Source organism: Myotis brandtii, unplaced genomic scaffold (genome assembly GCF_000412655.1).
Source record: "Myotis brandtii unplaced genomic scaffold, ASM41265v1 scaffold4, whole genome shotgun sequence".
Lineage (NCBI taxonomy): Eukaryota > Metazoa > Chordata > Mammalia > Chiroptera > Vespertilionidae > Myotis > Myotis brandtii.
In genome coordinates this window covers 1,572,868-1,595,067 of record NW_005365371.1, presented here as the reverse complement: position 1 = coordinate 1,595,067, position 22,200 = coordinate 1,572,868, and the positions used below count along the sequence as shown (strand labels likewise).

The 22,200-nt window shown below is 45.6% G+C and overlaps 1 protein-coding gene across 16 annotated transcripts in view; it reads right to left on the bottom strand.

Annotated features, from left to right (window-relative positions):
• KALRN (kalirin, RhoGEF kinase) overlaps nt 1–22,200 on the bottom strand; it is a 586,523-nt gene that overhangs the window by 353,496 nt on the left and 210,827 nt on the right. For all 16 annotated transcript variants that reach the window (XM_005873113.2, XM_005873115.2, XM_005873109.2 and 13 more), the window contains 3 exons: nt 7,340–7,531; nt 3,475–3,606; nt 2,178–2,408 (listed from right to left, as the gene is read on the bottom strand). In XM_005873113.2, coding sequence (XP_005873175.1) covers nt 2,178–2,408; nt 3,475–3,606; nt 7,340–7,531 — 555 coding nt within the window. The remainder of the gene's footprint in view (nt 1–2,177; nt 2,409–3,474; nt 3,607–7,339; nt 7,532–22,200) is intronic.

Genomic DNA, 22,200 nt, shown 5'->3' with positions numbered 1-22,200 from the left:
AAAGGGCACAGGCCGGGCTGAGGGACCCCCTACCCCCGAGTGCACAAATTTTGTGCACCAGGCTACTAGTCCTATATAATAAAAGCCTAATATGCTAAGTGTCTGGTTGACTGGTCGGTGGTTCAACCAATCAAAGCCTAATATGCTAATGATATGCTAAGGCTGCTCAACCACTCACTGTGACGTGCACTGACCACCAGGGGGCAGATGCTCCAAACAGTAGGTTAGCTTGCTGCTGGGGTCCGGCCGATTGGGACTGAGTAAGACGGGCTGGACACACCTTGGAGCACTCCCGCAGTCCCTCCCCAGCTGACCAACCTCCCGGGTCCCTCCCTGATCCTGACTGTGCACCGGTGGGGTCCCTTGGCCTGGGCTGCGCCCTCTCACAATCCAGGACCCCTTGGGGGATGTCAGAGAGCCGATTTCAGCCGGATCCCGCAGGCCAGGCCGAGGGACTCCACTGGTGCATGAATTTGTGCATGGGGCCTCTAGTCCTAGAATAACAGCCATGAAAACAGAAGGAGGGCAAAGAGCACACCAAGAAAGCTGCACAATCCATGGACCTGGTGATCTCCACGAGTCACTCAGAGTCCACTGAACTAGTAACACCCAGAGCCTGGCACCTCCCCATATCAGTCACGGACCCTGTGCCCTCCTGTGCTCAGGGATGATGCCTTTCTCTGGATAGCTCCCAATGGCAGGAGCAGGCCACTGAGCCCCTTGCTTCTCCATTCCCAGCAGGCCCCACAGTTTCAGAGCTGGGCCGGCACATCAGCAGTGTTGTCTCTCCTGAGGCTCAGGCATTGTATCTAATGACTCAATCACTGCCCCCGATGAGGAAGGGGGGGCTTCCAGGAGGTTAGGGCAGCCCCCAAATGGGGGACACTCCTGAAGGCCTGGTTACTTCTGGGACTCACTGCACAGTGACCCCGCACCCAAAGTGGATCCCAGCCAGTGCAGGATGCCTTGCTCTCCCTCCACCTGGCCTCTATCTCAGGACACCCACTGCCAGGCCCCCAACAACAGCTGTGAAAGGAATCAGCTTCCAAAGACATGTCCAGTTGGCTTTCCATTTTCCATGTACAGGAGGGGGCAAAAGTAGGTTTACAGATGTTCATGGTGAAAATAATACAATAAATAATAACACAAGAATAAATTGTTTTGCATACTCACAACTGTAAACCTACTTTTGCCCCCCCTGCATATTTTGATACATATTTGGATTACACATGGTCAATACCATAGAAGGTATGGAAGGAGAGTGAAACATCATTTTATACGTATAATCTTGAAATTATGTGGTGGTTCCATAAAGATCTAGTAATATGAGTGCCCCCACCCCTGCCACTCACAGTGAACCAGCAGGTAGACTGATGATGCTGGGCCTCCATCCAGTCCTCAGCTCCCAACCAGCTCCCCCACCCAATGTATCAGTCCTCAGAGCAAAGCCCAGGAGTCCCCAGGGAGACAGAGAGAGAAAGTATGAGGGAAAAAGAATGGGTGATTTCATCCAAAAGGACATTTGTAGCAAGGCTGTCCTTTTAAGGTCAGAAACATGACCATATCTTTATTTGTGGTAAAGGAAAAAGCCACGACTGGTATAATAATGCAAAAAGACAGGTTAAGCTAGAAACAACCTCTCATTATGGGACATACAGTCATCAACAGCTCATGCTTTAAATCTGGCTTCCCAAGTCTAATCTTGCCTAAGAATCCCCTGAAGGACCTGTATCCCACCCCAAACCTCCACTCCAGCAGGCCGCCTACATCCATAATAAAGAAATGAATTCATTTTATGTGGGGTCTCACCCTGACAATGCTCAGATAACCCCAGGCCTTTGAATTGTGCAGACAGCTCATGCCTGAGTGAGGGTCAAGCTCTCCCCAAAGAAAACTATGTCATATAACTGCATGGAATTGCTATTCCTCAAGCTGCCTCCCTTCTCAAAACCTCAGGGTGAGAAGGCCTAGTCTATACAGCTGCTTACTCAAGAAGCATGCAATTGATAAGTCCAGATGGGTTGTTGTTGTTGTTTTTTTTGGGGGGGGGTGCAGCTGGGGCTAAATTGCTCTCTTCTCTTCATAAATCAGATGATCCCAGGCCTGACCACCCAGGTCAGGGACTCAGCCGTCTGCCGGCCTGGGGGGGAGGGGTGCCAGGTACAGGGACCTGTTACCTGCTGGACGTCCTGCTGGAAGACGCAGAGCTGCAGCCGCTGGTGCAGCCGCACCTTGCGGTGCTGCCAGATGCTCTCGAGGCGCCGCTGGTGGTGCAGCACCTCATGCACCACGTCCAGCACCTGGTGCACTGCCTTGGAGTAGTTGGCTGTGGCCGTGAGGGACTCAGAGTTCCCGGGGCTCAGGGGACGCTGCAGCACATCCAGCAGGGCCTTGCCATCCTGGCTGACCTGCAGGAAGGGAAGAGGGTCATGTCAAGGAAGTGGAGTGGCAGACAGGGCACAGACAGAATTGGTGGCTAATCCTACCCAGACTGATGACAATCAAGGAACGGGCCAGCCAGCACTGCTATGGTGCCCAGTCTGCAGCCTGGGGAGGACGGAGCACCTGGGAGTCTGGGGGAGAGGAGTTGCAGGGCAGCACCCAGTGTCTGTGAAACTCCTGAATCAGTCTCTCTCTCCCTTGAATTTTCACTCCATGAGGGCAGAGCCTGCCCGCCTTCCCAGCACCTGGAGCAGTGCCTGGCACACAGTACCTGATACGTACTTTGACTAACTCACTGACAGGTCAGGCAGCAGAACTGTTCAGAAATGAAGCTGAGTATATATTGACATCATAAACCTCTCCCCCTCTTTCTTCTTCACCTTCCTCTACCTGCTTCCAAACTTCTAGATGTGTGACCAGAGAAAAGTTATCAGTTTCCTTGCCTCAGGAACTCGTAGGGAGAGTGATGGTGCATACCTAGGGTTGTGGTGAGGATTAAATGAGTTAACACATGCAGGGCACTTAGACTGGGGCCCAGCACCTGGGATTGGCTACCAGTTCTATCTTCATCATCATCATTTCTCTCTTCTGTCTTCTTTCTTTCCTTGTCAATTTCTTTCTTCTATATTGATCCTTCTTTTGCTCTCCTCCTATACAACCATTTATTTTCTCCTGAAAGTGGTGACATCCCCATCTTTCCAGAATATGCAGAGTAAAGGAAGGACCCTAAGATTGTGGCCACACCATCCGTGCTCCTGGGTTCCTCAGCCTCAGTGCTGTGTGTGGGTGTGCGCACACACACACATGCACCCAGATGATCCCTGCTGATGGCCCCATTTTCTCTGCTTCCTGGCTGGAGACACCATCATTCATAGACCAAAGATCATAAAGAGTCTCCAAAAAGAGGAAAATGGCCTCTCTTCTTCTTAGTCCAACCTAGGACATTCCACAGTGTACAGGCCGGTGCTGTCACCACCCCCACCCCCCATACACACACAGTCAGGACCCTTGGGTGTCCTGCTGGGTTCTCACCTCTGTGTAGGCCTGCGTCACCTGCTCATACAAAGACTGGTGGTGGTGAATCGCCAGCTCCAGGTCCTGCATCTCGGATGGCAGGCCACCTTCACTGCACATCTTGCACCAGGCGTCCACTCCCGACAAGAACTGGAAGGAGATGCCAACTGGGTCAGTGTGGGCACTGGGTTGGGCAATGGGCAGATCATATAGTAGAGATGGTCAGATGCCTTGGGAAGAGGCATCAGGACCTCTGGAAGCCTTCAGAGACCACTGCAGAGGGTGGAGGTTTTCCTTTAATTGTACAAACATTAACTCCATGTAAGAAGTCAGACCCAGTAAGGAAGTTGGTTTCCACAAACAAACATAACTATTATGAAACTGTTGGGGGTGGGAGCCATCTTCATGTTCAACAGTTTATATCCACACACTGACTATGCAATATAGGTGTGCAAACAGCTCACTACATTGCATGTATACATTAGAGCTGCTTGTACTTGCACACTCACAGGCACATGGGAGGGGCTACACTGAATGTAATGGGATGTTTCCATACAGGTACTTTGTAGTGTGGACACTGAGTTGTGAAGAGGAGTGAAGAACACATCATACAGGCCCCTCAGGGAATTTACAGAGACGTGTCCCACAAGGAATGGAGATTAACCCTCAAGAAAATCCCTACTGCTGGGTCAGTAGCCCTGGGATGGGTGGCCTAGGGGGACAGACTGTACTGTGCCTACAGTGGCAGTGGCTCCTGGAATGTGATATATATAGATCTTGACAGATATCAAATTATTTAAAAATGAAAATTAATAACTGTGGAGGACTATGGTTCTCTGTGCACAAAGGGTGAGCCAACTGAAATCACTCAGAGTTATTGGGTGGAAAAATACACCTTAAATATGCAAATAATTCTTCACCCAACAGCCTGGAATGTTTCTGTCTGTGATTCCTCTCACCTGGGTGCACAGCACCATTCAAATTAACTGCCTAAATACCTTTTTCCCTCATTGCCTAGAACAGCCCATGGGAGGACAATAAAGAACTGCCTAAACAAACGCATTGAAAAAACAGTCTGAATCTGTTTGGTGTGCCCCCCCCCTTTCCCCTCCCCTAGCTAAAGAGAATCATAGTTTATGAGTTTCCCTGAAGAAGTGGTAATATCTGCGGAAACTGCATTAAAAACAGATACAAATAAAATTGCTCCTGATCCAAATTAAGGAAATCACAGCGAGCAGTTGACTCCTCCAGCCACTGCATTTTCTATAAGTGCTTGAGTTCCAGTCTTGGTGTCACCGTCAGCTTTCAGTCCTGGGCTGTTGGTTGTGTGGCTGATTTTTCATTGTGTGTGTGTGTGTGTGTGTGTGTGTGTGTTTAATTACATTAGGACATCTCTTAACAACTCAAGAAGAGACCTGGCTGCTATCCAGCATCAGACTGCATGTACTTGATAACATCTCAGAAGCTTCTCTGCTCCACCAATAATCATTTTTACAAAGAAGCCTGAAAACACCTTGACATTCCTGTGTCAATTGTGAGGGGGGCACCTCTCTAAAGTCCTTGCGATTTCTCTGTAACGCTCTAACAAGAGTCCTATAGCAGATCCCACAAAAGGGGAGCTCAGGAAAGATAGGCAGACAGAGAAGGAAGCATGAGTCTCCCTTGCCAATCTGGATAGGGTTGAAACGGAACAGGTGACTGGATATGAATAATATTCTCATGGTCCTTAGAATGAACCAGTCACAGTCGGCCATTACCACTATCATCTTAAAAAATAAACAAGAAAACACGTGGCTAGATCGCTCTCAATGTACGGGGCTGCCCTTGACTCGTGACACAAGTATTTTAGACTTTGGAAGGTCTCAGGTGGAAACAGGCACAGTGAAGGAAATACAGAACACCAGGAGAGTATGTTGAAGAAAGACCCACAGTAGAATCTGCCATTTAAAAAGCACACGAGGCACCTTCCATGCTCCATCGCGCTGGGAGGTTTGAATTATCCCACATTAGAGATGAGGAAATAAGCTTAGACAAGTGGGATGAACTGCCTAATGTAAACGAATCATGGGGCTGCGATGGGAACCTCCATGTGTCTATTCACCAAGCCTGGACTCTCAACGATCCCATATTGCCGTCCACATTAGGTGGGTAACAGAGGGAAAGATTATGATCTTGTGTCCAACTCTCCATTATCTGGGAAGCTACCAAGTGTTATACAAAGAAAGAAATGTAGAGGTTAAGACCACAGACTTTAATGTTAGACACACATGGGTTGAAATCCCAGTTGTCTGTAAGTTGTTTGAATTTCACGGTGGTATGTTAGTAAATGTTTAGCCACTAGCATATATATGTATGTACACACACACACACCTGTATTATGAACTTTACTAACATGAAAGATATGCAAAACATAATTTACACAGAATAATAACATACACAATGCTCTTTATTGTAAATTCCATGTAGCCAACTGATCCTCACAGGGTGCTTTTGTATGTGACACAGCTGTATAGTTTTGACATCAAAGCTGGTTAATAGTTTCAATTTTGGTGTAAGACAAAAGTGAAAATACCTCAAGACTTATGTCAGAGCATAATTTGTTAATCCGAGATGAGAGGGGCTTCTTGGCTGAATGGAATAATCGTTTCTGAATATCGGAAGACTATTTCCTCTATTCTGTGTGCTATTCACAATGTAAGAGCTACAGACAAGACACATTTTAAGTTTAGTCTGCACTTCTAAATATTTTCCCCCTCATTTTGTAAAAAATACCTCAAGACTTATGTCAGAGCATAATTTGTTAATCCGAGATGAGAGGGGCTTCTTGGCTGAATGGAATAATCGTTTCTGAATATCGGAAGACTATTTCCTCTATTCTGTGTGCTATTCACAATGTAAGGGCTACAGACAAGACACATTTTAAGTTTAGTCTGCACTTCTAAATATTTCCCCCCTCATTTTATAAGACTCTAGAGTCTAGACAATCAATAAAACAATAGATCAAGCCGTGGTTTGTAGCATTTGATGATTCCCAGGCTGTAAATCCCCTCCCTGGATCTATTTCAAGTGACCTCACCAAACACAGAGTTAGGCAGCAATGACTGGTAGCACACACTGTATAGTATTTCTACCACAGATATACACTTCCAGATAGATAATAAACAATGTCAAGAACTTAATGAAATGTAACAAAATAATTAAGACGTAATGAGTTTTGAGTATGTGTTGGCTTTGTTTTTAATATGACATATTTGATATAAATTTAGTTTTAAGTAATGGCTATATTTAATAACCAGTTCACAACATTTCTAGAATTTTAACTAGACCTCCATGATCTGGTTAGAGCCAGCTCCAGCCCACCACTGGGTCTCAGGCAGATCTCTTACTCTCTCTGAGCTTCAAGGCTCCTCTCTGTAAAAGGAGTCAGTAATGTCACCGGCCAATACCAGTAAGTAAATGAGAACAAATCATTGATACTTCTAGTGTTAATGCTACATTATTATTACCCATAGCAAATGCTTCATGTAAAATCAGTGTCCCCTGCTCTCAGGATCCTATGATACTTTCACCCCTTTGGTCTATGCTCAGGGAACGCAAACTAAAAGTCAGCCCACACAAGGACACACACATCAACAAACTACCCCGTGAATGTAAACAGGCCCTGGGTCCTTCTCTTCTGGATGACAAGCACAGCCATCACTGTTCCTTTACGTACACGGGGCCACAAAAGTGGCAGATTGCGTTACTGTTGCAACAACTCAGCAGGCCCTTCAGGGTTTCAAAGAGAGGGGCTCTCTACAAGGTGCATCTCCTCTCACCTGCCCCTCCCCTGGTCCTCCTCCCTTCCCACCCACAGCAACCCCGGCAGCTCCCCTGGCCTCACCTGCTCGGCCTTCTGGTGGAACACCGCGGACATGGCGAGGATGGTGCTGCGCTCGTCCAGGGCAGCCGCGAAGCTCTTCCACTCCTGGTCCAGCTGCGTGGAAATCTGCTTGATTTGCTGCGAGGCATAATGACCGGCCTCAGAGAGGCGGGAAGCCACGGACATGATGCGGTTGATGTTGACATAGGCATTCTGGAAAGAAAGAAGAGTGAGCACTCCATGCGGCAGGCTGGAAAGACATCCACTGAGCACTACTGGGGTGAGGACTTGGGGAAGGAAGCTACCCTAAATAAAAAGTATGAGAGAGGATGGGATAGGCCACAACAGCATATCTGTTTTGGGCCTACGGTAAGTCTTTGTCTATGATAAAATTTCTACAGATAGCAAGTACAGTAACGGAGGCGTTTTATTCCGGGGACCAGAATAGTTTTCGTGCCAACTACTAATGCACATAAATGCAGTCACTTTGCTGGACTGCCTTAGTAAACCTTACTATCATCGTAGGAGGCCATGTTGAGGGGCCAGCATGGTAGTTCTAAGAGTTACTCTCTGCAAGTAATGGCTCAGACTAAGGAGGCAAAAGCACCTCTCTTTCTCAGGAGAGAGCTGTACCCGGGCCATTATTGCCACCTACAACAGGGCAGCAATGCACATCAACGAGGGCAAAGGACAGATGTTACACCGTAACTCCACATCTTCCTATCACAAGCGAAGACTTAGCTGCCCCCACACTGCTCCCTCCTCCACAAGAGCTAGGCACTGGCCATCAGGCGGGGTTTAAATAAAGAGAACATTCAAAGCCACGACATTTTTCCATGCTAAAAATAAGATGGATGGAACCCTTTCCGATCTCTACTTAGGGACATTTCCCTACCTGACCCCAAAAGGCATCTGTGGGGCTCTCCTGGCCCTGCTGACTCCTTTCATCTTAAGGTATTGTTCACACTCATTCCCATCATTCATTGCCAGTTAAAATTCATGACCACCATGTGCGTTGTTTCCTACTAGGCTAGCAGAAAACTCTCCAGGAAGGAACGAGACCAAAGAAAAACCCCACAAACATAAGACCAGTGAGCATGGTTATTTTTAACTGCTACCTCCTATTAATGGTCTGAGGTGTCAAAACAATCAAGCAATAGTGTGGCGCCCACAGAGAGGCCTTCTGATTCACACAGTGTCTGCCTGAAGAAGGGTGGCAGGTGGCTTGTACAGCCTTGATCTTTGTTACAAATCTTCTCAAATGATAATAAATATTCTTCAACAACGGCATTTTCTCTTGGTTCCAGTAGCACAGGGGTAGCTCATTAATACTGGGTGCGTTTAATGAGGTTCTTTACTTTTCTTTCCCTCACCCCTCATGGTACCCATTCATCTTAGCTTTCTCCTAAGCATTCCATCCCAAAACCTGAGCCAGGTAGATAAGGTCCCGCTTCATTTAAAAATCTCCGTGAAGTTTAAAAGGTTAGGTGTCACACTTGGACAAAAATCCATCCTGATGCCTAATGACCCCCATGCATTTCTTTAGTCTGGCCCGAGATCCTTCTGACATAGTACATTTTCTTCATGAACTAGAATATCAGACTTGTTGTTTGAAATAACGATCCTTCAGAGATTTAGAAGTCATTATCAGCCCTGTTTTCTGAGTTAGGACACAGATTCCACTTAAAATTAAACTCTATTTATAGAACTGACAGAAAAACCAACTCTGCACTTAGAAATAGAAAGGAAAAGAAAAAAAGGCATGTACTGATTTTAAAAGTCCTGTCTTCTAAGGGAATAACATTTGGATTCCCCCAAGTTTCCTGACTGTGTCTCTGTTTTATTTGGGTTCCCCCAAAGAGAACCCTGAGACAAGGGTTGGGGCAGGTAGTTTACTTGGGTAGGATCCCAGGAAGCACAGTAAGGGAGTGGGGAAGTCAAAGAGGACAGGGAGAAACATGAAGAAAGGGTGTGTTCATGAGTGGGTCACTGCTATGAGCAACTGGGGGGCATCCTTCCTGAGCGCTCTTCTGAGCTGTCCCACCCGGAGGTGAGGAATCTGGGGTGTTTGCTCATTGCTCATTGTTGCAGGTCTCTCCTGGAGTAACTCCCTGGCATTTCCAGCCTGACCTCCACACAGGCCAAGCACACTCTGCAGGTCAGAGCGTGACCCTGGGTAGAGAAACCCAGGAAGCTGTCAGCATGTGGGGGAACTGTCTGCAGATGACCTCTAGGGTGGGCTGAGGGGATATGGGTGGGGCATTGCCACGTGGATTCGAATCCTGGAACTGGTCCCCGCACACACATGTATCCAGGTCTATCTAGGATTGCTGGGTTTTCCTGTCCTTGGAAAAAGACCTTGTGTTCTTTGGCCAGACAGAAAGCAAGAAAATCAGTAAGAGCAGGGCACCAGTCTGTGTCCAGGGTCCCTCCTGTACCTCGTGGGTGGCTGGCCCTCTGTCATCACCGCCTATTTCCATTCTCCCCCACAGGGAACCCAGGGAGGCAGATTCCTGCTCACTTTCAGGAAGAACTTTCCAGCTATTAGAAATGTCTAACTGTGCTGCCTTCTTGAGGCTGTTAACACCTTGTCACTCATTCAAATATTTATGGAGACTGGGCCAGTCTCTGTGTTGGGGGCTGTGGGAGATCAAAGAGGAATGAGACAGGATTCCTGCCCTCAGGGGGTCACAGCTGAGGCTTAAGAAAAGTCCTCAAATAACTGTAATTTAAAGGAAAATGAGTAAGTGTTTTGACAGAGGTAGAGGCAACTTGCTGTGGGATGCAGAGGGCAGGGACCCGGGAGGCTGGGAAGGGGCTTCCTGAGCAGGGGGTGGTGGTGCGGCTGGCCGTCCTCCAAGGCCCCCTTCAGCCCTAAAGCCTGTGATCATAAATGAAAGCTAAAAACAAACAAACAAAGACCACAGCTTACATTTCACATTAGAGAAACTAGCACAGTAAATGCCTTTATTGTTTCCTTATCAGTGGGCAGATAAATGTCTTACTGAAACTAACAAATGATTATGCTTCACAAAATAGAGGCAGTATTCCTCATAATAGAGGAACAAACATAATGTTGACTCGTGAACTTGTTAATTTCCCCCTCTATGCTCCTTTTCAGAATAGCAGAACATTGCAGGCACGTCACATTACCCAAGTTCACCATTATCATCTTCTTTATTTTCCTTCAGCCTAGAACCTGAGACAAACGGACAGGTAGATTCTAAACTGCAGCCACAAACCAAACAAAAAAAGGCAGAGGGTCTCAAATGACTAAAAAAAAAAAAAAGAACAAGGTTAAAGAGCTGGATTAAGAGGCTTAGAAAATAGGGATGCTCAGTCCTTAGGCACAAATGACATGTCATGGGCTTTGGGCAACTCATCCATGTGGTTCTTCTGTGTCTCTGTTAAGGAGTATTTGGGAACATAGTATGTCCTGGGGATACAGCCAGTAAGAATGGATATTTTTAAAAAAATATATCTTACTAGAGGCCTGGTGCATGAAAATTCATGCACTGGAGGGGGGCATCCCTCAGCCCGGCCTGCCCCCTCTCACAGTCCAGGAGCCCTCAGGGGCAGGAGGCGACCCGGCAACCAGGAGAAGGTGATGCCCCATCACACCTCTGCTGCTGCCACTGCTGGCAGCGCAAGCCTCGGCCGGCCCTGGTTACCTGAGCCTCAGGCAGCCCTGGGAAGCTGGGGGGTGAGGGGACTGGGTGCCACCATCTTTGAGGGTGGGGCACTCAATTAGCATATTCCCTCTTTATTAGATAGGATTGATTTTTTACAGAGAGGGAGAGGGAGAGTTAGAAACATCGATGAGAGAGAAACATGGATCAGCTGCCTCCTGCACACTCCCTACTGGGGATGTGCCCGCAACCAAGGTACATGCCCTTGACTGGAATCAAACCTGGGACCCTTCAGTCCCCAGGCTGACACTCTATCCACTGAGCAAAACCAGTTAGGGCAGGAATGGATATTTTGACTCTTCACAGCCTTTCCATTTCCTACCAGCTGTCTCCTCCCCCCAACCCCTCCCTGAATCTGCCTGGCCTTGCCACCCTTGCCTGCCAGCCTCAATTCCCTTCATCTGCAGAGCTATCCATCCGTTGAGGGCATCTAACTCACTGGGCCAGGAGTCAGGAGACATGAGTGCTGATTCACCCCTGGCACTCACTTAAGATGTCACTTGCCTCCTCTGTGCCTCAGCTTCCTTATCTGTAAAGTGAGGGAGTTGAGCTAAATGATCCCAGCCATTCCATTTCTGAGAAAGCACTGTCAGTTCCACGCATCCCAGGCCTCTCAATACATTCTCTGTTTATGGAGGATACCAGATTGCACATAGAGAGAATTTAGGAAGTCACAGTTTTCTTCTTTCTTATCTCCACTGCCTGGGGAATGATGACTAAATCTATTCCCCTCTTGAAACCCTCTTCTTTGGAGGAAGTGGGGTATAAACCGAAGAAACAAAGGGAACTCAAAACTTTCAAGTGTCCATGTGCAATGGGAAAGTTTTAAACAAAAGAGTAACGTGATCTGACTTATGCTTTCAAGACTGCCCTGTGTCCTAAAGGGCTGGCAAGGGAAGCATACACACAGAAGTACGCACAGCCCAGCCTCGGTGGTCCCTCTGCCTCAGCCCCTCACTCTGGCTCTGCTCTCTGCCCTGCCATGTGCAGGCCACAGCTGGAGCTGAGTGACCACACGCCAGCTACTCCCCTCCTCCCTCCTCTTCAGCCCCTTCCCCTGAGCAGAGCTGCCTAGACTAACCTGATTCCTTGGCCAGAAGTTAATAATATAACTAATAACTCTGGCTTAGTGAGTGTCTTCTTAATCCCTCGCTTTAAAAACGGTTTTGTTAACTTTAACCCCTCCCCCACATATATGCAAGCGTTACTCAAAGTATTGCACAGTCCAGATGTAAACACTGTCTACCCTGCAGAGCGCAAGTTCCCACAGCACTGTCTGCTGCTTCCTCCACCCCATCCGACCTCTCCCCAAAGGCTCTCCTCCCAACATTTGCTTACAAATGGGAAAAAAACACACACAACTAAATTCCAGCAAAATCTTGCTAACTCAAAAACCCTTTATGTTTACACCCTTCCCCAGCTTTGTTGCCTACAAAATTCTCTGTTTTCTCATTTCATTCCTGAGTTCATTAATTGGAGTCACGGGATGGACGGCCCCCTTCTCCTGAGGACTTGTCTCCTGTTGTGATGAACTGAAATCAATGGAGCAGAGTCATTCTCCTGAAAGAACTCTTGGCAGAATTTTGATGAGAGTTTTCAGCCCTGCCAAAGGCTTTCACTTTGAACCTGACTCCTGGCTGCCCTGACTGGCCACAAAACATGCAGAGTTACTTGTGGATAAGGGTAACTTTCTACTTAAAAACCCAGATAACTTTTCTCTTTAGATGAAGTTTCTTAAGTGATATACTCTGAAAGAGATACTGGTCTTCTAGAAATAATCATGTGATGCAAGTAATCATTCTGGTAGCCCTAGGCTCCATGTCAGGGGCTGTGTATGAGAACAGATAATTTCTGAATATGTGTATTATTTGAATGCCATTCACTTCACTCCTACAAGCAGGGGTGAATTTTACACTCCTGTGGTCACAGATTCCCACTATGAATCAGACACTCCCTCCCATGGGTTACATGAGACATAAAACATCCAGTCCATTGCCTGGCGTATAACCAATAACTCAAAGAATGACATATCTTTTCCCTCATCCAGTTACAGCAGGTTGGTGTTAACTCTCCAAATTAAATGCAAACCAACTTGAAGTATTCGTTAAAAGTACAACAAAAAGAAAAACACATCAACTATTCCAATTAGAGGCACATATTCCAACAAGAGTCCAAGGTCCATTGTATGTCACAGAGAGCATGCCACAGTGTGCCTGCCCTCCTATTCCTGGGAAAAGTCCCCGCAGAAGGCGAAGCTGCCCTGGCGGTTTGTCAGGCCACATCCCTGCACAGCACACCCTCTGCTGGCAGATGCCCTTCCCCTAGAATTCAAAGGTCTGGGGCCCTAACTTGTCCACAGGTCTTTCCTTCGCCCAGAGGGATCAGAGAGTTCAGAATCAGCCAGTGACTTGCTCTGTGAGCCATGCCCTTTCAACACAGTCTTCTTCCATACCTTAAGCTGGAAAAACAGAACTCTTTGTCTCTTGGGATGGCCTTCTTAAGGCATCTCCCTTCCCTTGGTCTGTGTTAGCCATGCCCAGAAGTGGGAATGTCTTGTCCTCATACAAGGGGACAGATCCTTCTCCTACTCCTGACCATTTGGCAAAGGTAGCAGAACCTTCTTCCCAGGCTGGCATGCGGCCCTTCGTTTTGTTGTCCAGGGGCAACATTTCTCACCTTCATCTCCTAAGAGGCGGAGGGGAGTCAGTGAAGAGCTGTCTCATCTTTGGGAAGAATGAGTCCTGGGCAGGGGTTCTCAATTCCATTCCAGTTAATGGGGCTGCAGCTTTTAAGTTATGATGATGAAAATGGAGGTTGTCATCATCAGACCATCAGAGAAGGGGAGGCACAACAACCACATAGGGGTCACTTTTCTGAAAGGGATTCCATCCTCTGACCAAGCTCTGGAGACCTGGCCTCTCCACACCCAAAAGTCAAGGGAGGGAGGCCAGCAAATACCCGTCCAAGGGCCAAGGTACTCAGCAAAAATCATTCAGGTCAAATGGAAACCAAATGTCACATCAAAATGTGAGGAACAAAATATATAAAAGTAGTACAGCCTCAGCTGAGAAAAACATTGTGTATAGTAAGGAAGCACACACATATTATCAGTCATTGACTGTTTATTTTGAATCAGATATACACACAGTAGTGGGAATTTTGGGGGGTCTTTTTCTCATCTTAATTATTTCTTTAAAATTATACAGAAAAAGTATACAGTACTTTATCCTCCAGCCCTTTTCATCCCTGCTGAACCACCAAAACATTAAATGTCTATGGGTGATGGAGCTAATGGGGAATTCATATTTAACCTTTTGTTTTTCTCAAACTCCTTTTTATTGAGACACAAAGGTTATTTCTAATTTTTGTTTTTTTTGTTTTCTCTGCAAATAATGCTAGGGGTTGTGAAAATGGTTTTGTATTTTAATACATTTAGTATTTTTAGTTTTAAAAATTATTTTGATGGGCTTTTCATTTTAATAGACTTGGTCAGGTTGCATTCCATGAAAGCTGTAATTATTCTACTCAAATTTCCCCATCTCTTTATACTTTGGTAGAGCTTTTATCTTTTAAAAAATAAAGTATAATTTATAGACAAGTGGAATAGGCAAGTTTTAATGAGCAAATACTGCTTTAATAAGGAAAGGAATACAAAACACACTATTTACAGTATTTTAGAAGCCAAGTTCATGTAACAATCTCTTTTTACAGTTAGGGAAAAAAACCCAGACACTTTTTGAGTCCACCTAGTAGGTACTTAAAAATGTGTGAAATCAATCAACTGATGTGTTCAAAGTCACAAAGAGAGAGGCAAAATGGGACTAGACCCAGGCCTCCTGATTCCTAATCCACACGACCCCCCTGCTTATAGCTACCTTTTCTCATGCCCTGCAGCTTATATTCATTTAAGGTCTGGTTTTGTCACATCCAAAGAAAGTCATAAGGAGAAGTATTTGGAGATTTTCCCATACAGCTTTCAGTGGCTTCGTAACATTTGACATCAGTAAGAAAATAAAGAGACTGTACCGAAGCAATGGAAAAAGCCGAACCTCACTTCCTTTCTCCAGATTGATAATGCCATATGCATTGCTTACATCTTTGCTAGTACCAAACCCACGTTGGGTACTGAAGCTGTTAAAGCATCAGCTTATGATTAATTAGTTTAACTTTACCATGTAAACCTGCTGATCCCCCTCAAAACATATGGACACTGGGAGAGTAACATCTGGGATAAGAGCTGTCCATGCTTGAAACTCTTCTGCAATAGCTGAGATGTGATGAGCTCTAAATGAACACTCCAACTCCTGCCTCCTTCAAACCACAGGGTACCCTCTAGGGGGCCAAATAGGGCAGTTGATGGATGACTCTCTGGTCAAATCTGGCCAAACAGTAGGTCAAACCATGTGGAAGCCATCTGTCACTGTCGGGGGAGAGAGGGAAGGAGCCGGAGCAGCCCAGTGTTCAGCAAAGATAACATTGGCCTGAACCCCACTGTCCCTTTCACCTGGCTTGCTGCAGCAATGTTTCCTCCAGCAATTGCTTTACAAACCATTAAGCAGCCATGAGAACAAGCGCCTGGCCATATGTCCCAGGGCCAGGAAACCCAGGAGCAGATTTAAGTTAAAAGAAGCCAGCCTCTCTTTCTCTTCCTTCTCAGTTCTGAGTGAAACTCCCTGGAGGGCATGAGTATCTTTGCATGAGATATCACTGCAGGACTGATGTGACAGGGAGCCGGTGGGGGCAGCTGGAATCAGGTTCGGGGGCACCAGAGGAGAGAGTGGTTGGGAACAATGCAGCTCTTCTGGGTTTTGATGTAGTAATTTCAGGCTGCCTTTATGGTTGAAATCCGAGGCTATAAGACGTCAAGAAAATGCATTCACCAGTACTTTCTTCCCTCAGCCCTTTCTCTTGTAGGGCCTGGCTATGCAGCGCTTGGTCTGTGGCATCAGTATAATCTGGGAGCTGGTTAGAAGTGCAGACTCTCAGGCCCCTTCCCAACATCCTGAATCGGAATCTGCACTTCAACAAGATCGCCCCAAGTGATATGCGTGTACATTAAAGTTGGAGAACTCTGCAGAGGAGAACTCTGAGGAGCTCCTCCTGAACAAGGAGAACTATTTCTTTTAACACTCCCAACCCTGACAATAACAACAGCTGAACATTCACCAAGCATAACACCATGCCAAATGTTGTGCCTAAAATGCATGATCACATCTCATCCTTACAACATCCCTGGAAAAGGCACAATCATTATTCCCCATTTACAGTGGGGAGACTCTGAAAAACTGAATAACTTGCCTATGATTGCACAACTAGGAAGGAAATGGAGAACCACAGTTAGCTCCTAGTGCCCCTGCTGTTTCCCACAATGCTGTTTTACCTTGCCATAAATGTGAAACAATTGGGCTGGCCAAGGATGTCCCTCAAGGGAGAAGAGAGATGATGAGAAATGTCTTCCCAAAGATTTAAAAACTCATATTGGACAGAAACAGGGCCCATGGAGAGAGAATTCAATACAAATTTCTACATCTCCAAGGCCTCCCCATTAGGCCTTTGGTGTGCCCTTGGAATGCCCTTGGGCACAGCCCAGCTCCTGGGTGGGCAGGAACCTGACAGGTGGGCTTCTATTATCTTCTCCCTCCTGGAGCAATAATTTCCATCTCATCTGTAAACCCAAGGCCAGTCATCCTGGGGAACAAACAGGTCCTTGTCTCCACAGAGCCACTGGAAAGCTAAGGATTAAGGTAACACTTTGCCCTTTTAATAAATATATTGCCTTATGGCTAGAGTCTTAAATCTCTATCCTATTTGTTTATTCAACTATTCATTCAACAATGTAAGACACTGTGCAAGTAGGAAACAAGACAAACGAAATTTCTACATTCACGGAGTTTACATTTTAGTAGAGAAGTCAGAGAATAGATTAATATTTATTATGTATTTCTTACTTCAGTGCTATAAAACAGCGGTCGCCAACCTTTCCGGCCTCACCGCCAGTGGTCCTTGGACCACCGGTTGGCGACCGCTGCTATAAAATACAGCTGAGTTAAAGATAGATTGTGATGGAGTTGGGAAGCACTACTTAAGATAGAGAAGTCAGGGCAGACTCATCCATAAAACCAGGGATGACTTGCCTGAGCTTAGCCCTGAATGAAGTGAGAGAGTGAACAGGTAGGAAGAGGTTCCAGGTGGAAGGAACAGCGAGGGCAAAGACCATGGGGCAGGAATAACCATGGAGGGTTCAAAGAAAAGCAAGAAGCCCAGGCTGATTGGAGGGGATGAGTAAGTAGTAGAGGTTGAGATTCAAGAGGTAACTTATGTCCAGACCACATAGAGCCTCATAAACTATGGCAAGAAACTTCAGCTTTTATCCTGAGAATAGGAAGACATTAAAGCATTTTGAGTGCAGAAGTGACATGATGTGATGTACTTTACTTGTGGCAGGATCACTCAGGCTGTTGTGTTGAGAATGGACTGTAAGGGAACAAAGGTGGAAGTAGGGAGACCAGGTAGAAGCTGCTACCATAGTCCAGGCAGGAGCTGATGGCAGCGTGGACCAGGGTGGTGGAGGTGGAGGTTATAATAAGTGGCCAGATTCTGGGTATATTTTGAGGATAGAACCAAAAGGACTTGCTGATGGAAATCCTCTGGTTCTTCCTATTTCTGGGCCTCTGGCTATGTCATGAATGCTGACCTCTGCTTTAAAGTGCTGCTCCCTTCCCACCTACTTACCCGGTCCTGACCTCTCAGTTCTCAAATGTCCTGATTTGTGAAGATCTTGCCTATATGACCTTGCTCAGTCTCTGTCCCTTATCTGGTACTCCTGGCTGGCTACCTTCCATAGCCCAGAATGGCATATGCAATGCTGCTGCTTATCAACACAAATACTTCGTGTTTGTGTTGTGCTTTACAGTGTGAGCCCTTTCACGTACGTTATCTCATCTGATGGGCTAGGTTTCATAGACCATTTCATGCCTTTCATTCAGCTCCAGCAGACCTCAAAGGTATGAGTCAGCTTTGGCTGAATTTCAGACAATTAACTCCTTGGTGGCTGCAGACAGTAGAGAACAGACACTGGCTGCATGTGAGTATGTAAAAGTGCGAGCTACAGGGCTCAGGGGGTACACATCCAAAGGGCATAAATCAATAACCTGAGGACAAGGAGCATGCTGTCAGAAGGCCCCAGAGAGCCGTGGTGTGAAGCCGGAAAAAACGTCCCAGGGCCAGGGGCAGAGAAATAGGAGTAAGGGAGAAGAGGAGAGGAATCTGGGGGGAAGGGGGTGGTGTATGGTCAAGAGAGGAGGCTGTACCAGGCCAGTGCCAGCCACGAGTTAGAAATCTGAGTGGTCAGCCAAGCCCTGCTGGTCAAAGCAGAGAAGCCTTTCAGAAGGGGCCCAAGCCAGGTGACGTGGCGGCAGGCAAGAGAAGCCAGCATTACATACCAGACTGAAGCTGAAAGAGCCTCTGCTAAACCAAGGAGCTTCCCTATGTTTCTTGTTTGAATAGGCGCCAATCCCCAAAACATGGCTGAATAGAGACCAGTGGGTAAAGGTTAATGGGGCAGCTAGAGAGTTTGGGATGGGGAACAAGGAACAGAGAGTAAAGACAGATACTCCTTCTCCCTGGATACTCCTCACCTGAAGGGAAGCCCTCGCCTCCATGACCACAGGCTAATTATCCAGTAGCTTTGGAGCTTGACTTCAGGGCAATTGCCCCTTGGCTTATCTTCTTCACCCTGGACCAGCGATTCTCCACCTTGCACAGATTCCCCCAGCACAGTTAAGCCGGTCTCGGGCAGTGGGGCCCACATGTGGTATTTTTTAAAACTCCCCAGGTGACTCTAGTGGGCAGCCGGGGGGTGGGGAGTGGGGGGACTGCTGCCTTAGACATGTGCACCAGCTTCACCAGGCTTAGCTCACAGCACATTCTTCTCTCCTTAGGAAAGTTTAATGCTGACAATGGTGCCAAAAACAAGGATCATAAGTGGATCCTGAACAGATCAGAAAATAAAATCTAATCCTCCCACTGAGTTAGAAGAAAACAGAAGTTCCACCCACAAGGCTGTTTGTGGTGATACAAACACTGCATCCCATTCCATTTGATTAGCAAGAATAGGTCTAGCTGGTGGTACAGGCAGTATTTTACAAGTGCAGATTTCCCTAGAAGCCCCGCCTTAGGAATCCCAGTGTTAACAGCAAACACTGGACCACATTCATTCTTGTCAGGGAGGGACATGTGTCAGAGGCTTTACTTCCATAAACTCAGGAACAAAGATGCTTGGGCTCAGCTGGAACTTGAAATATCATCTAGTCCCATAGTTCCTGGATGTTAGTGTGCATCGCCTGGGGACCTTGTAAGGCCCACCCTGATGGAAACCACTGCTCTCATTCACCATCTTGTTCAGCTTCTGCTGGAATCACATCCTATAGAGCTCCCTCAGACGTGAAGGCTCTGCCTTACCAGTTCTGTGCCCTTGCTGACCAAACTCTGCTCTGGGTTGGTGACGGACGCTGTGGCATGCTTACTGTCCTTAACAAGCGTTTATTAGAGATCTACTAGGTGCCAGGCACTGTTATAGGTCCTGGAGATGCAAGTGTGAGTGAAACACACAAAGCTCTGCCCTTAGGAGCTTACATCCTAGTGGGCAAAATTCTCTTTGCATCAGGTACCTGAATTTGAGGATGGCTAAATGGCAAGGTCCTTGAAGACATCTTTGTGTCTTATGAATCTTGCTGTTCTCAGCGTCTAGCAAAGGGCACAGACAACAAAAGTCTGTTGACTACACCAATGAGTGAATGCCAAGTGGCACACCCGACCCTCCTACCTCAACCTTGCTAACACTACCAGGGACATGCTCTTCAACCATTAAGAATACGGTATCTTAAAGCTAGTGGGAACCCACTTAAAAACATTCCCTCCCCAGTTGTCATTTTCTTAACAGTTTTATTGAGATATAATTCACATACTATATAATCCATCCATTTAAAGTGTACAACTCAAGGGTTTTTAGTATAGTATTTAATATACAGATATGTGCAACCAACACCACAGCCAATTTAGAATGTTTTCATCATCTCTAAAAGAAACCCTACATCCTTTTGTTACTGTCCCTGTCTCTCTCATTCATCCCAACCCTAAGCAACTAATCTACTTTTTGTCTCTATAGGTTTGCCTATTCTGAACTTTTATATAAATGAAGTCATATAAATATGTGGTCTTTGGCGACTAGCTTCTTTCACTTAGTAAAATGTTTTCAAGGTTCATCTGTGTTATAGTATGTGTCAGTATTTCATGTCTTTTTACAGCTAAATAATATTTCGTTATAAGGATATGCCACCTTTTGTTTATTTATTCATCAGCTGATGAGCATTTGGGTTGCTTCCACCTTTTAGTTATTATGAATAATGTTGCTATAAATATTTGTGTACAATGTGTGAACATTTTGTGCAGTTTTTTGTTTGTTTGTTTGTTTTTTGTTTTCATTTCTCTTAGGCATATACCTAGGAGTTGAATCACTGGGTCCCAGGGAAGTCAATGTTTAACTGTTTGAGGAAATATCAGACTGTATTCCAAGGTGGCCTTTATTATTTCTTATAAGATGTGTCTGCTAACAACAAATTTTCACAGTATTTGTTTATCTGGCAATATCTTTATTTCACTTAAAATTTTTGCTTGTTTTTTTGTTATCCTCACCTGAAGATATTTTTCCATTGATTTTTAGAGAGAGTTGAAGAGAGGGGAAGAAATAGAAAGAGAAAAAAACATCAATGTGAGAGAGATATATTGACTGGTTGCTTTCCACACACACACTCCTACTAGGGCCAGGGATTAAGCCTGCAACTAAGGTGCGTGCTCTTGACTGGATTAGAACCCAGAGCCTTTAGTCCACAGGCTGGTACTCTAACCACTGAGAAAAACTGGCTAAGGCATATTTCACTTCATATTTGGAAGAAACTTGTTGTATTATCGAACTCTCGGTTGACAGTTTTTTTTTCCTTTGAGCACTTTGAATATCCCACTTCCTTCTGAGCTTCACTGTTTCTGATGAGAAATCAACTATTAATATTATTGGGATTCCCTGTGACACATCACTTTCCTCTTGCTGCTTTCAAGATTTACTCCCGTCTCTGGTGTTCAGTGTTTTTACTATGATGTGTCTGTTTATGGATCTCTTTAAATTTATCCTCGCTGGAGTTCCTTAAGTTTCCCAGCTGCATTCATTAATGTTTTTTTAATACTTTTGGAAGATTTCAGCCATTATTTCTTTTAATATTTTTTTCTGCTCCTTTCTCCCTCTCTCATCTCCTTCTTGTACTTCTAGTATACATAAGAGAATACCTTTAATGGTGTCCCTTATTTTTCCAAGACTCTGTTCATTTTTCCTCATTCTGTTTCCTCTCTGTTCTTCAGACTGAGTGATTTCTATTGATCTATTTTAAAGGTTGCTAATTCTTTCTTCTGCCAGTTCAAATCTACTGTTGAGCTTCTCTGGTGAATTTTTATTTCTATGATTGCATTTTTCCTTTTGGTTCTTTTTTATAATTTCTATCTTTTTTACTGCTATTCTATGTTTGACAAGAAATTGTCATCATACCTTCCTTTATTTTTTAAATCGTGAATTCCTTTGGTGTTTGTTTTTTTTAAACAAAACAAAAACATTTATAATAACTACTTTGACATCCTTGTTAAATCTGGCATCTAGTGTCTCTCACAGCCAGTTTGTCTTGTCTGCCTTTTATCTGTACCCCCACCCCCACCCCACCTGCCTGTTATACTTTTCTGTTTCTTTGCAAGTCTTACAGTTTTTGATGGAAACTAGACATTTTAGATATTATATTGTAGCAATTCTGGTTACTGGTCCTCTCCCTCCCCTCTTCCCCTCAGGGCTTGTTATTTCCTTGCTTATTTGTTTAGTAACTGGCTGGATTGTTTTAGGGAAGTTTTATTTCCACCTCAGCCCCCTCAGTGGAAACTTATGATGCTGCTCCTTAGGGGGTGCAGCCTTCGGTGTGCCAGAGTCACCCTGGGGTGAAGTGGCCTTGGCAGTGCTCTCTTTAACATTTAACTTTCTCTTTCCCTGTCTACCTCCAGCTGTTAAATTCCACTAATTTCCAGCTGATTGTTGTTTTCAAGAGTGTCCTGGGACATAAATTCCTCCACAGTCTTATCCAATCAAATCTGGGCTCCTTTGAA